Genomic DNA, 13122 nt, shown 5'->3' with positions numbered 1-13122 from the left:
GCTAGAGCACAATTCGAAGCATCCCATATCCCACACCTGGAATTAAAACAAAATCATGTTCCTATTGTTCTGTTATTTTTTGTTGTTGTTGTTGTTGTTGTTTTTTTTTTAAGTATGTATTTATTATATATAAGTACACTGTCCGTAGCTGTTTTCAGACACACCAGAAGAGGGCATCAGATCCCATTACAGATGGTTGTGAGCCACCATGTGGTTGCTGGGATTTGAACTCAGGACCTCTGGAAGAGCAGTCAGTGCTCTTAACCTCTGAGCCATCTCTCCAGCCCTTGTTGTTGTTTTTAAGATTTATTTAATCATCTTATGTATGTGAGTACACTGTTAACTCTTTTCAGACACACTAGAAGAGGTCATCAGGTCCCATTACAGATGGTTGTGAGCCACCATGTGGTTGCTGGGATTTGAACTCAGGACCTCTGGAAGAGCAGTCAGTGCTCTTAACCACTGAGCCATCTCTCCAGCCCTTATTCCCCTCCCTCCTCCCCCTCCTCCTCCTCCTCTTCTTCTTCTTCTAAAGAAACCAAAATTCTCACTAGAATGCTTGGCTAGTGTGCACAAAACCCTGGGTTTGGTTTCCTAGCACAAAATTAACAGGGCATTTTGGTATGTGTCTATAATTCCAGCACTTCAGAGGCAGATGGACATCTATAGGACAAACCTAATATACCTCAGGTCCTTTCTCAGAAATATAAATTCCTGGAGTCTGGTATGATGCCACACACCCGTGGTCCCAGCATGGAGGAAACTGAGGCAAGAAGATTAAGGGTCAAGGCTTTCTAAGAGTGTTAGTGCACATCTTTAATGTCAGCACTTGGGAGGAAGATACAGGTGGATCTTCTGAATTTGAGGGTATCCTGATCTACATAGCAAGTTACAGGTTAGCCAGGATTGTACAATGAGACCCGGTCTAAACAAGGAGCTGGAAGGATGGCTCAGCAGTTGAGAGCACCTACCCTCTGCTCTTTCAAAGGACCCGAGTTCAGTTCCCAATAGCCACACCTGGTCGCCCACAACAGCCTCTAACTCCAGCTCCAGCTGCTCAGAGGGCCATGTCACCTGCACTAACACAACCACCACCACACACCTACACAGGCTGGTTTTTTTGTTTTGTTTTGTTTTGTTTTGTTTTGTTTTGTTTTGTTTTTGCAGCTTTTGTGGTTTTATTTGAACACAAAACAGGCACACAAGCCAACTACTCATTCTCTTCGCTGTGTAGCCTGGCGTTGGGATTGGTGACTCTGATGGCCAGCTGTGCTGCTCTTTCTACGATGGCTTTTCGGTTCTTAGAGGACACATTGTGAGCAATCTCAGCACAGTAAGATTTGTTGCACATCAGCAGCACTTCCAGCTCCTTGACATTGTGGACCAGAAACTTCCGGAAGCCGCTAGGCAGCATGTGCTTGGTTTTCTTGTTACTCCCGTAACCAATGTTGGCCATCAGGATCTGGCCTTTGAATCTTCTCCGCACCCTGTTGTCGATGCCTCTGGGTTTCCGCCAGTTTCGCTTAATTTTCACATATCGGTCCGACTGGTGCCTGATGAACTTCTTGGTCCTCTTTTTGACGATCTTGGGCTTCACCAGAGGCCGAAGGGCAGCCATGATGCCGCAAAACAGATGGCAGCCACCTCGCAGGCAGCGCCGAGGAAGAAGCCAGGCTGTTTTTTAAAAGGAGGTTGCAGCAAGCTGAGGCTGTCGCTAGTAAGACGCTGTCTCAAAGAAACAAAAACAGATTACTGGATATTATCTGTGCTGGTTCACATTTTGAGACCCTGTCTTTCCGGGGGGGGGTTAGGGGGGCGGGGAAAAAGTTACTTGGGATTTGGTTGATGGTTTATCAAGAAAAGTGCTAGTGTGACCTTAGTTCAGATCCTTGAAATCCACGTAAAAGCTGTGTGCTCTTATAACCCAAGCACTATTGTGACCAGTTGGTTGGATCCCAGGGGCTTCCTAGTTAACTGTTCTATCCCAAAAGTTCAATGAGAGATCCTGTTTCAAAAAATAAAGTGGAGAGCAACACAGGAAGACACTTGCCGTTGACTTCCGGTCTCCACGCATGCATTCACACCACACATTGGTTACTGGGGTGGCATGGAGCCCCGTGTAGTCCTCAGGGCAAGGCACTGCCGAAGCACCCCTCACCCAAAAGTTCTGGAGTGGGTTGTCACAAAAATATAAGAAAGCGTCGTAAGCAATTGTCCCAGCACTGAGCAGCTGGTGGAGAATGGAGCAGGGGACTTGGGTCAGAAGGAACTCCCACCTCTAGGGGAAGTAGATTTAGAAGGATCCACTTTCCAGATGAGGAAAGGACGAAAAAGAGTTGCCCAGCTTCCATATGAGTCTCCGGGGAGACCCTCCCCCAGCCGTGCTCCTGAGCCAGAAGCCCAGAGGGGTGCATGCTTGAGTGTGGGTTCCCATGAATAATTGAGGTTCCTAGAGTGCCCCACAGCTGTCCCCTCTCCCTGAGCCGGGGAGGGGGCGGCGGTGACGTCATTTCCTCCCCCGCGGGGTCCACTGCACCTGGGTTATAAGGCGCTAACCCTGGCTGTCTGCCCAGCAGAGAGTCCCGACTCTCCACCATGCTGTTCCGTGCACCCACCTCTGCAGCGTTGCTGCTGCTGCCTCTGCCCCCGCTGCTGGCATTACTGCTGGGGGCTGGTGAGTCCGGGGCCCACGAAGGGATTGGAAGTACACCTTAGGTCGGTCGGGCTATAGGTGGGCAGCTGAGCTTGCCCATGGGAACAGCACATCTGGCAGGTGCCTGGCACATGGACCCGGTGGTGGGGGGAGTTGGGATTAGTACCATGTACAGCACCCGTTTTCTTCCTCCACAGCTTCCTCAGCTCCCCTGACACCAAGACCCTCCAAAGAGGAGGTGAGCAGAGCCCTTCCTTGCCCACTCCCTTCTGCCCAACTTCTCTCGGTATCCCCACCTCTTTTGATCCTGTAGCCACTCTGTTCTCCCAAATCCCGTACAGTTGCCCTTCCTCTGACCACTCATCCTTGCTCCCAGCTAACCCGCTGTCTAGCAGAGGTGGTGATGGAGGTGCTGACACTGGGCCAGGCCCAGAGAGGCCCCTGCACAGCTCTGCTCCACAAAGGTAGGGATACCCCAGTTCCCCTCAGAATCCCAAGATCCTTTTCCTACCTCCCTACTATCCCATAGTGCATGGTGGAAGAATTCCCTGGCCTGAATTAGTGCGGTACTACTCACAGCCCCAATTGAAAGAACCTGGCTCCCTTGAAGCTCCCAGCAGGATAAGGACTGGGCAGAGAACATCTGCAGCCCGTAACTCCCCCATCAGCGCTAAACAGTTCCCTTCATGATGTCAGGAAACCCTCAACTCTTCAGGGACTGTGTCCCAGTTGGCTACTAGGAGCATCCTATCTTCCCCCCCCCCCAGAGATATTCGAGACAGAGCCCCAAGGCTGTGCGTCCCCTGAGGAGAAGAGGCTGCTGGGTGGGGACTTCAACAAGCAGGAGTCTGAAAAGGTGAGATCCAGCCAGGAGATAAGGGATGAGGAGGAGGAGGAGGAAGAAGCAGAGAGGACCCACAAGTCTGAGGTGCAGGAACAGGCAGTCCACACGCACCTCCACAGTCAGCTTCACCAGGAGGAGGAGAAAGAGGAGGAAGAGAAGAGCCAGCCAGAGAAGACCTCTGAGCATGTGTGGAAGCAACGTCTAGAGGGTGCTGGAGACCCCCAGAAGCGGGTGGCTGAGAAGGCCAGCAATGAGGAGACAGCCCAGTTTCAGGCAGAGGAGAAAGGCATGCAGCTGCTGGGGGGAGGCCGAAATCTGTGGCAGGGGGCTGAGAGGGTCGGAGGAGAGAGGCATGAAGAGTCCTCCAACCATCGTCACCACCTGGAGCAGCCAGGTCCCAAGGCCAAGCAGGAGGCAGAGGCAGAGGAGGAAGAGGCTCGAGAGCAGGAGGTAAGTAGAGGAGTCACTCCAAGACCGCCCAAGGGACTCTCCTCGTGCTGGGCCACACAATGTGAAATCTACCATGAAGTGGGTCAGAGTGACCAAGTGTGCACCAGGACTAGGTAGCGATGTCCAAGCAAGGACAGTGACCAGGAAGATGCCGCTAATTACCCAGAAGCACCAGAGTTAGCCACCATTATCTGTACCAAGTAAGTCAGCTCCCACTGAAGCTAGCAGCTGCTCTCTGGCTCACAATGCTAGTGACAGAGGCCGTGGACAAGGCCTATGCCAAGCTGATTGTCCCAGCAAGGTGGCTCAGTGGGTACAGACTCACGCTGTCCAGTCTTGCAACCTGAGTTTAATTCCCAGATCCCACGTGGTGGATGGAGAGGACTGACGCCCGCAGGTTGTCCTCTGACCTCTCCACACATGCTGTGGTGCGCATGTGCACACATATACACACGCTGAGTAGATGTAGAAACTTTGTTTTTGTAATTATGGGCTAGATAGTTTGTTTTTTTTTCTTTCTTTTTTTCGGAGCTGGGGACCGAACTCAGGGCCTTGCGCTTGCTAGGCAAGCGCTCTACCATTGAGCTAAATCCCCAACCCCAGAGAGAGATAGTTTAATGGTTTAACGGTCCCTTCAGAGGACCCAGCTTCAATTCCCAGGATTCACATGGCGTCTCTGTAACTCCCATTCCCAGGGGATCATATGCCCTCTTCTGGCCTTGCTGGGCACTAGGCTGACATGGGATATACAGGCATCTGATGTAAGGACAGGCAAACAGCAATTTTTAAAAATTAATGAAATATCACCTCAGCTGGGAGCAGCAATCAAAATGGCCATCACTTCACAAATGGGCCCCCTAGGGCTAGGGATGTAGGTTCACGGTCGAATGTATGACTAGCGTGCACAGGCCCTGGGTTTGCTTCCCAGCATTGCTACATAAGCCATCTGTGACGACACACATCTGGAGTCTCAGCACTCATAAAGGATCAAGAGATCAATGTGGCGGGCTGTGTGAACCACCATGCTGCTCAGGTGGACAAGCAGAACGCTTGGGTTTGTAGAAGCAAGGATGGTAGCCATCACTGACCACGACACAGAGCTAGGATGGGATTTCAGGCCATTAGCACAGGAAGTGGCAGGGCTGCAATTCACCATGACCACAGAGGTAACCATACTTCTGATCTTCCCCAGGAACACAATGTGGAGCGGCTGGAGCGCATGCAGGAGCAGTTAAAGAAGGCTACCGCCATGCTAGGGGAGGCTCTGGGGAGGGAAGGCTGACCCCACTCCACTCCTTGCCCACACTCCCTAAGGCTCAGGACTGTTGACCTCAGAGCGCCCCTTTCACCAGGCATCCTGCTCCACTTCCAACTGGCAGGGACTGGAACAAGGATGTGCCTGAGAACCAAGCCTGAGAGAAGTCTGAGCAGGGCAGGGGCTCAGGCTGACTCGGGACCCCACCCCCAGCTCCTCCACCCTTCCTGAGTGAATAAAGCACAAAGCAAGGCGCCCTGGCTCACTTGGCTCTGGAGGGATGGGACCTGAAACAAGCAGGAAGGCAGTGTGGGCCTGCGCTCTGGTTGTCAGGTCTGAAATTTTATTAAATTGGAAATTATATTAATATTAGATCTTAAGTCAGGCAGGGTTGGGGTCATCAGGAAGAGGTTTGGCTGCTGGGGAAGGAGGTGGCCGGTTTTGGCTCCTGCGACTGTGAACCACGATGTCATCATATTCATCCTGGGAACAGAGAGGGATAGCACAGGGGTTAGACAGCTGCTACCTTGACCACTGCCCAGGTCACGGCTCTGAGCCGCTTTCTCCCACCACGTGGCTCTTGTCCGGTGCTCGCCTGCCTTTGCCCACCGTGAGCCCTTTTCATGCTACACCAACCCTACGCGGGCTGTGCTGTCGCCTGGGTTCTTCAGAAATGCTCCCCTCACCACTGGATGGTCTTTCCCTACCATCAGTGTTCTGACCAAGGTCACCAACCTACACCTCAAGCTCTTTCTCCATCTCCTGCTCCCAAAGTCACTCCCCTCACAGGGTCTCAGCCCGTGCTGGCCTCAAACTCACATCCACCTGCCTCTGCCTTCTGAGGCCTGGGATCCTAGGTTAGTGGTGTGTGTCACATGACAGATGGCCTTAGCTGTCCAGCTGCCACTGCCACCCTTGCCCAAGTCTACGACCATTCCCCACATCTCGTGTGCCCCTCCTCTGGGTCCCTGACAGCATCCAGCCAGGCCTTCTTGTTGCTGGTTTATCCTGACCCTCTGGCTGAGACCCCGCTCCCGACTCACGCCTTCATCTCGGTTGTCACTGTCGCTGTCACTGCTGCTGTTGCTGCAAGGGCTAAGCTTATCATCCTCGTCCTCGGGCTCAGGAGCCCCATGTGCACGGAGGAGGCGGGCGAGGACGGGGTTGGGCCGGAGCAGGGCACTGCCAAGTGGGGTGCGGCCCCCATACATGCGTGCGGTGGGGTCAGCGCCAGCTTTGAGGAGAAGCGCCAGCACGCCGGCTGCCTGGCCTTCTACTGCCAGGTGCAGAGGGGTCCGGCCACACGTAGGCTCCTGTGGGATGTGCCAGAGAGGTCAGCGAGCCTGAAAAGGGGACAGTGCCTTCCCTACACTGGACGGCCACGGTGACTCACCGGTTTATTGAGGTCAGCTCCAGCATCCCTGAGCAGTTGGACCATCTCTGCATCTTTGTGGATGACAGCTACATGGAGTGGGGTGTGGCCTGGGGACAGAGCAACTGGTGTCAGAGGGAGTAAGGAGCTTCCGCTCTGTCTTCATGCAAGGGAAGGGCCACATGGAGTGGGGTGTGGCCTGGGGACAGAGCAACTGGTGTCAGAGGGAGTAAGGAGCTTCCGCTCTCTCTTCATGCAAGGGAAGGGCCACATGCGCTAAGAATGCCACGTCTGGGGGCTTGCTTCTCAAGTCCTACCTAGGTATGCACACAGGCTCCTGAACTCCAAGTGCCTAAGTCTTGGGCCCTAGCAGCCGGCTGGTGCAAGCCTGAGTCTGCTGTGTCTAGGATCTACAGGGGATGAGGCTGGGACTCTGAATGAAAGCACGCAATCTGTGGACCAAGACACCAAGTCTTCGGTCTTCCTTCACAAAGGACAGAGGCTGGACTAGCATGTACAGCCTTTGAGTTTCAGCTCCAGCACCATGTATATAACAAAAGATACAATGACAATAACAATAAGTCCCCAAAAGGACCTGGGGCTCAGGACTCTGGCTACCAGATGACCCCAGTCTATTCATGAGGCCTGGCTGAGAGGGTAACCCCTGCATCCTCTGCCCATGGCTGGGAACATGGGATGAATCCTCTCATGGTGGGTAGGCTGGGCTGGTGCCTTATACTTGGGAACAGTTCTGGAGGGAAGACTCCTTGCAGGCGGGTAGCCCCGGTTTAACCACTGTATCCTGGCATCTCTGGATCTGTGGGTGACAGGTTTGGGTTATAAGTGGTTTGATGACTAGATCTGTGAGAAAGATATGTCTAATTCTTAGTACTCCCGAGTGTGTGTGGAGGCCCTTGGTCCAGATGCTAGGATTTATGGAGCTTAGGGATGACTTCCCAAGGAGCTGGTTTTGCTTTGGAGGGGGTGAGGCAGAGGGTTTGAGACAGGGGCTCACTAAGTAGCATAGGCTGAATTCACCTCATGATGTTTTTGCCTCCCAAGTGCTGGGACTAGGTGTTTGTTTCAGACAGAGTCTCCTGTAACCTAGCCTGGCCTCAAACTAGCTAAGTAGCACCAGGATGACCTTAAATTCCTCCTCTTGTTCCCAACACAGGGTATTATAGGCATACACCACCATACTGTTTACGCTGGGGATCGAACCTAGGGCTTTACATATGCCAGATAAGCACCCCACCAACTGAGCTATGTCCAAGGGCATCAGCTGCATCTCAGGCTGGGCGAGAGGAGCCAGGAGCTCACATCCTCCCTGGGGCCCGGGGCCCTCACCATCATAGTTTTCAGCTTCTAGCTGCAGCCTCCAATCTTCATCACGCGGCTCCTCTTCATTCCCTGGGTTGGGTTGGGGGTCTGTGGCAACAGGGGCATGGCTGGTGTCTGGGGTATGGTCCTGGCTCTGAGTGAGGTAGGTATCTGAGGCATCTCTTGGGTGGCTGGGACGAGGCTGAAGCAGTACATATGCACACGTGTGTGCCCTCACACGGCAGGCCAAGTGCAGTGCTGTGTGGCCCCCTCTCTCAGTCACCAACACTCCTGCGCCAGCTGCATAGAGTTTCTCTACTGTAGATGCCTCTCCAAGGATGGCTGCTAGGTGCAGGGCTGTCTACAGGGATAGAGGGAAGGGGTTAGGGCCACACTGACAATGCTGGACCCGGCTCCCTACAGCAAACATCCCCAGTGGCTCACTTGGCCTAGGTCGTTCTGCAAGTCCAGGTACTCAGTGCCGGCAGAGAAGCCCAGGAGGAAATCCAGGAAGGGCTCATGCTGATGTATCACGGCCAAGTGCAGGGCTCTGGGGACAAAGGCAGAGGTCAGTAACACAGAGTGTCTTCTATGTGCTGCAAACTGTGGCCACAGTTGGAAACATTTCAGTGTTTGGGAGAGTCAGGGGGCAGAAGGTAATCCAGAAACTTTGTCTGACGGGGTTGGTGTTCTGAGATAAGACGGTCTTCATAAGTTGCCCACACTGACCTTGAGTTCAAGTCCCTCCTGCCTCAGCTTCCTGAGTGGCAAGGTTGACAAGCCTGTGCAAATAGGCCCCAGCTACCAACTTTGTTTCACCAGTGTTTACTGAGTAATATAATCAGGTGTAATAGCTCTAATGCTAAAGTAGGAGGATTGTTAGTTCAAGGCCAGACTGAACTACATGGTGAGTTCTAAACCAGCAGTGTTAAATGCTAAATAATGAGATTCTATCTCACACACACACACACACACACACACACACACACACACACACACACACACACAGAAACACACAGACACAGAAACACCACACACACACACATACACACCACACACACACCCACCCACACACCACACAAACCAACACCACACACCACCCACACACACCCAAACACACCACACACACCAACACAACACACAAACACACACCAAACACACACACACACACACACACACACACACACACACACACACACACACACACACATATGCACACAGATCTAATAACAAGGAGAAGTAGCAACAGATGGATCCATAGACTGGTGATCTCAATAGGTCTCTGTCACCAACTGTTTGAACAAACAGAAAAACAGGAACAGAGTCAACTTGAACAGCGCCGATCTTCAGGAGCGGCCGCCATGACTCTGCAGTTGTGTGGACTGAACCTAAGGTAGCGGGCATGCAGGGAAGCTCTGTGCCACCGAGTTTCCTCCTGTTGGTTCCCTTCATTGTGAAACAGGGCCTTGCTATGAATGTCCCCAGGCTGGCCTTGAATTTACTCTCTTCCTAGGCAGGCCCTAACCTTGAACTCCTCCTGTCTCCGTCTTCTTTGTGGCTGGAATTACACACCCAGCTTTGAACAACACTGCTAACCAACATTACCTCTAAGTCACGCATCATCAGAATGAAATCTGTGGGGACACAGTTCCTGAGAGCCCTTGCCTAACACTCAGGAGGCCCTGGGTTTGATGGCCAGCACCGCTAGAAAAAAACTAGAGACCGCAAATCAGACAAAGCATGTTCTCTGCCCTCAGTGAAATGAAATTCAAAGCCGGTGACAGAAAGAGGTCTGGAAAGTCCTCCAAGTGTGGAAAATGAATGTACTTCTTTATAATCTACTGGTTGAAGGAGAAATCAAAAGAGAAATTAAAAAATATACTCAATTATGCTAAAAACAAAACACAGTCTATCAGAAGTTCTCCAGAGGAAATATTTACAGCATTCTGAGCACATTAGAAAAGAAGAAAGGTGGGTTGGGGATTTAGCTCAGTGGTAGAGCGCTTGCCTAGCAAGCGCAAGGCCCTGAGTTGGGTCCCCAGCTCAAAAAAAAAAAAAAAAAAAAAAAAAAAAAAAAGAAAAGAAGAAAGGTGAGCTAGGCAGTGGCTTACTTGGGAGTGCTAGCTTAGCACGCATAAGGCTCAACCCCAACTCTGCAGAAACCAGCCTTGCACCACCTTGCCTGGAATCCCAGGCAAGAAGGCCAAGAGTTTAAGGCTAGGGTAGGAGGGATGGCTCAGCAGTTAAGAGCACTGATTGTTCTTCCAGGGGTCCTGAGTTCAATTCCCAGCAACCACATGGTGGCTCCCAACCATCTGTAATGGGGTCTGATGCCCTCTTCTGGTGTGTCTGAAGACAGCTACAGTGTACTTATATATAATAAATAAATAAACCTTTAAAAACAAAAAAACCACTTTTTGCTCTTGCAGAGGACCCAGACTTGATTTCCAGCACCTACATTGTGGCTCACAGCCATCCCTATCTCCAGTTCCAGGGGCTCCAACAAGCACAAACACAGTCCACATACATGTACACAGGTAAAACAGTCATACGCATAAAGTAAAATTATTTGGAAGGTAATGGCAAATGTATCTCTGAGTTCAAGGCCAGTTTGGTCTGCAGAAAGGGTTCTGGGACAGTCAGGGCTACACAGAGAAACCCTATCTCAAAACAAAAACAAAAACAAAAAAACAACAACAAAAAACAAATAAAATAAAATAAACCAAAGACAAATTTCATAGTGTGGACAGAATTTCTTAAGGGCAACACCTGTCGATAAAAAAAAGCCTATGGCCAATGAGCTGAGGGAGGAAACAGGTGGGACACTGCCAGGAAGAGAGAGAGAATTCTGGGAAATGGTGAGGAAAAAAGGGAGATGCAGTGAGAGGCACTGGAGGGGTCACTGAGACACTGAGAAAGACTAAGAAAGGCTAAGGAAGAGGCAGGCTGGAGACTGCAGGAAAGGTAACCACGTGGAAGACATAGGATAGTTTGAATGCGTTAAATAGGTTATAAGTTAGCCAGGGAATGAGCCAAAGCTTGTAGCCAAGGCATTTATTAATGAATAATTAGTGCCAGAGTCCTTGTTGGGAGCTAAATGGCTGAATCGATTATTTTTATTATTTTTTACAGTAGTGTTCAAGGCTAGCCTGGGCTACATAGTGAGACACTGACGAAAAAGGGGGTGGAGTGGGTGGCTGGGGAACTATTTTGTAAGTAAAGCACAGTGACCTTAGTTCAGAACCCACATAAAAAAAAGCTGGGTGTGGTTGTAAGTCTTTATAATCCTAACACTAGGGAGGAGAAGGCACCAGATCCCTGGAGTAGAGCACAGAGGTGCACACCTTTGGTCCCAGCACTCAGGACATAGAGGCAGATGGATCTTTATGAGTTTGAGGCCAGTCTGGTCTACATAGTGAGTTCCAGGTCAGCCACCCTGTCTCAAAGAGGAGGAGGAGGGTGGGGAGCAAGAGACAAGGTTCTCTCAGGCCAGCTAGTCTAGCCTATGTGATTAGTGAATGTGTTTCAAGCGCACACACACACACACACACACACACACACACACACACACACACACACACATCCCTGGGCTGGACGAGTGATACACACTTGGGAGGTGGACGCAGGAGAATGAAAAGTTCAAAGCCATCCTCAGCTACAACCTGAAGGTTAGCGTGGGCTATATAAGACTGTCAAAAACAAACAAGCAAAAACAAAAAAAAAAAAAAAAAAAAAAAAAAAGGAAGGAGGATAAAGAAATTACAAAAATTAAATAACCAGAGGGAAACAATAAAGGAACAAGGGCCAATAAAGTAGAAAGTGAAAAATTAGAAAATTAAGGAAACTACTCCTGGCTCTTTAAGATGAGTGTTTATTGGGTTCCCCTCATGGGTCAGGCACTGAGTCACTGGGTATACGCAATAAGCACAAAGGACAAGAAAATCCCGGGTACACTCCCTTACACACACCGTCACCACAGCCATCCCTTCTCCCCAGTTTATCTACTAATCAACATTTCCTGCTCCCCCCCCCCCAGGCTCCCTCTCCTCCTTTTCCTCATCCCTCCTTTTTGATACTGGTCTTCCCAGGCTCTCCTCAGACTAGCAATCCTCCTGCCTCAGCCCCTTAAGAGCTGGGATGACAAGTGTGTACCACCACACTCAGCTAAACTAAAACTAGGGATTGAAAGGTGGTAGTTAGGGGGAGACGTTTGGCTAACAGATGAATCCATCTTCATAGAATCGAGCTTCTAAATTTTATGTAGCTCTGGCTGGCCGGGATCTCAATCAGGTGGCCCCAAATTCACAGAGATCAACCTGCCCTTGCCTCCCAACTTCTGTGAGGCCCATGACACCCAGTAGCTCGGTTTCTCAATCGCAGGGTCAGTGCTGGGATGTGTCAGCGTCGTAGACTCAGGGTCAAGAATTAATTTTGGAAATCAAAATCTGGCTTATACAAGAATAGCCAAAGACCAAAGACCACATCTGGAAGCAAGAGGTCAGAAGATGTGGGAACTAGAGTGGTCAGAAAGGTTCAGACCCGATTTGGGGATCGTAAGCTCAAATTTAAGAGTTCAAAAAAGTTGAGACACTTGACTGTGAGTGAAAACGGACTAGTCTCACAATTTAGTGATTGGTGGTTATGGGTCAGGAAGTCCAGCATCAGAAATCAGAGTTAGGAACGAGAAGATAAGAAGCCACGGGAATCATAGGCTAATGGAGACTCAGGTAAGATCCTAGGGCTCAGTTTGGTAATTTAAGGTTTACTCACGTGTCCCCATCCTCAGTGACGTAGCCAAAGACTAAGGGTGCCCAAGACAGCTCTGGGCTAAGCTCTGCGCCCAGACCTGGTCCTCCGGGAGCTGCTGCGTCGGGACCTAGAGAGCCCAGGCCACTGTCGCACCATTCATCGGCGTCCGCAGTTTTCCCCAAGCACGCGACCCCGGCCATTGCCCCTGCCACCTCGGGTGGCCCCCTGCGGTAGCCTGCCTGACGCTGGGTTCTGCCGAGAGCTCCAGCGCTTCCGCCCTATTGGGAATTCCCCAACACGCCCCCTCATATACCCAATCAAACTGTGTTAAATAGCCACACCCCGCCTCTGTACTGCACCAGAACCAATCAGAATAATGAGGTGGACATTCGCTCGCTGAGTTTCCCCAGATTTTCCAGACGCCCTTTATTAATATGGCCGCCGGCGCCAAGCCTTTTGGGATTTGTAGTTTGATAACG

At 51.0% G+C, this 13122-nt stretch overlaps 3 protein-coding genes across 3 annotated transcripts; 1 reads left to right on the top strand and 2 right to left on the bottom strand.

Annotated features, from left to right (window-relative positions):
* Positions 1–1164: 1164 nt before the first annotated feature.
* On the bottom strand, positions 1165–1668 carry LOC116892382 (60S ribosomal protein L32-like). The gene has a single exon (XM_032894046.1). It carries the CDS (start codon positions 1616–1618, stop codon positions 1211–1213), a length of 408 nt encoding a protein of 135 aa, XP_032749937.1. The 5' UTR covers positions 1619–1668; the 3' UTR covers positions 1165–1210.
* A 927-nt stretch (positions 1669–2595) lies between these two features.
* Positions 2596–5457, top strand: Ccer2 (coiled-coil glutamate rich protein 2). Its single transcript, XM_032894048.1, has 5 exons — positions 2596–2674; positions 2851–2891; positions 3030–3117; positions 3421–3947; positions 5140–5457. The coding sequence occupies exons 1-5, from the start codon at positions 2596–2598 to the stop codon at positions 5227–5229; spliced, it is 825 nt and encodes a 274-aa protein (XP_032749939.1). The 3' UTR covers positions 5230–5457.
* Positions 5458–5523: 66 nt separating this feature from the next.
* Positions 5524–13102, bottom strand: Nfkbib (NFKB inhibitor beta). The gene is made up of 6 exons (XM_032894041.1): positions 12665–13102; positions 8339–8444; positions 7922–8255; positions 6596–6684; positions 6246–6515; positions 5524–5685 (listed from the first exon to the last, which is right to left on the bottom strand). Exons 1-6 carry the CDS (start codon positions 12841–12843, stop codon positions 5584–5586), a joined length of 1080 nt encoding a protein of 359 aa, XP_032749932.1. The 5' UTR covers positions 12844–13102; the 3' UTR covers positions 5524–5583.
* Positions 13103–13122: the final 20 nt, after the last annotated feature.

The sequence above is a fragment of the Rattus rattus genome, chromosome 2, assembly GCF_011064425.1.
Source record: "Rattus rattus isolate New Zealand chromosome 2, Rrattus_CSIRO_v1, whole genome shotgun sequence".
Classification (NCBI taxonomy): Eukaryota; Metazoa; Chordata; class Mammalia; order Rodentia; family Muridae; genus Rattus; species Rattus rattus.
Note: the sequence above shows the minus strand (reverse complement) of the source record. Positions and strands in the feature narration are given on the sequence as shown.

What these genes read in the sequence shown, in the direction of transcription:
- Ccer2 (XM_032894048.1), top strand. Translation starts at nt 2,596, where the DNA reads ATGCTGTTCCGTGCACCCACCTCTGCAGCGTTGCTGCTGCTGCCTCTG. An exon ending in GGCATTACTGCTGGGGGCTG is followed by an intron (nt 2,675 to 2,850) that starts GTGAGTCCGGGG and finishes CTTCCTCCACAG; the next exon opens with CTTCCTCAGCTCCCCTGACA. An exon ending in AAGAGGCTCGAGAGCAGGAG is followed by an intron (nt 3,948 to 5,139) that starts GTAAGTAGAGGA and finishes GATCTTCCCCAG; the next exon opens with GAACACAATGTGGAGCGGCT.
- LOC116892382 (XM_032894046.1), bottom strand. Translation starts at nt 1,618, where the DNA reads ATGGCTGCCCTTCGGCCTCTGGTGAAGCCCAAGATCGTCAAAAAGAGG.
- Nfkbib (XM_032894041.1), bottom strand. Translation starts at nt 12,843, where the DNA reads ATGGCCGGGGTCGCGTGCTTGGGGAAAACTGCGGACGCCGATGAATGG. An exon ending in GAGCTGACCTCAATAAACCG is followed by an intron (nt 6,516 to 6,595) that starts GTGAGTCACCGT and finishes CACATCCCACAG; the next exon opens with GAGCCTACGTGTGGCCGGAC. An exon ending in GTGACAACCGAGATGAAGGC is followed by an intron (nt 5,686 to 6,245) that starts GTGAGTCGGGAG and finishes CTCTGTTCCCAG; the next exon opens with GATGAATATGATGACATCGT.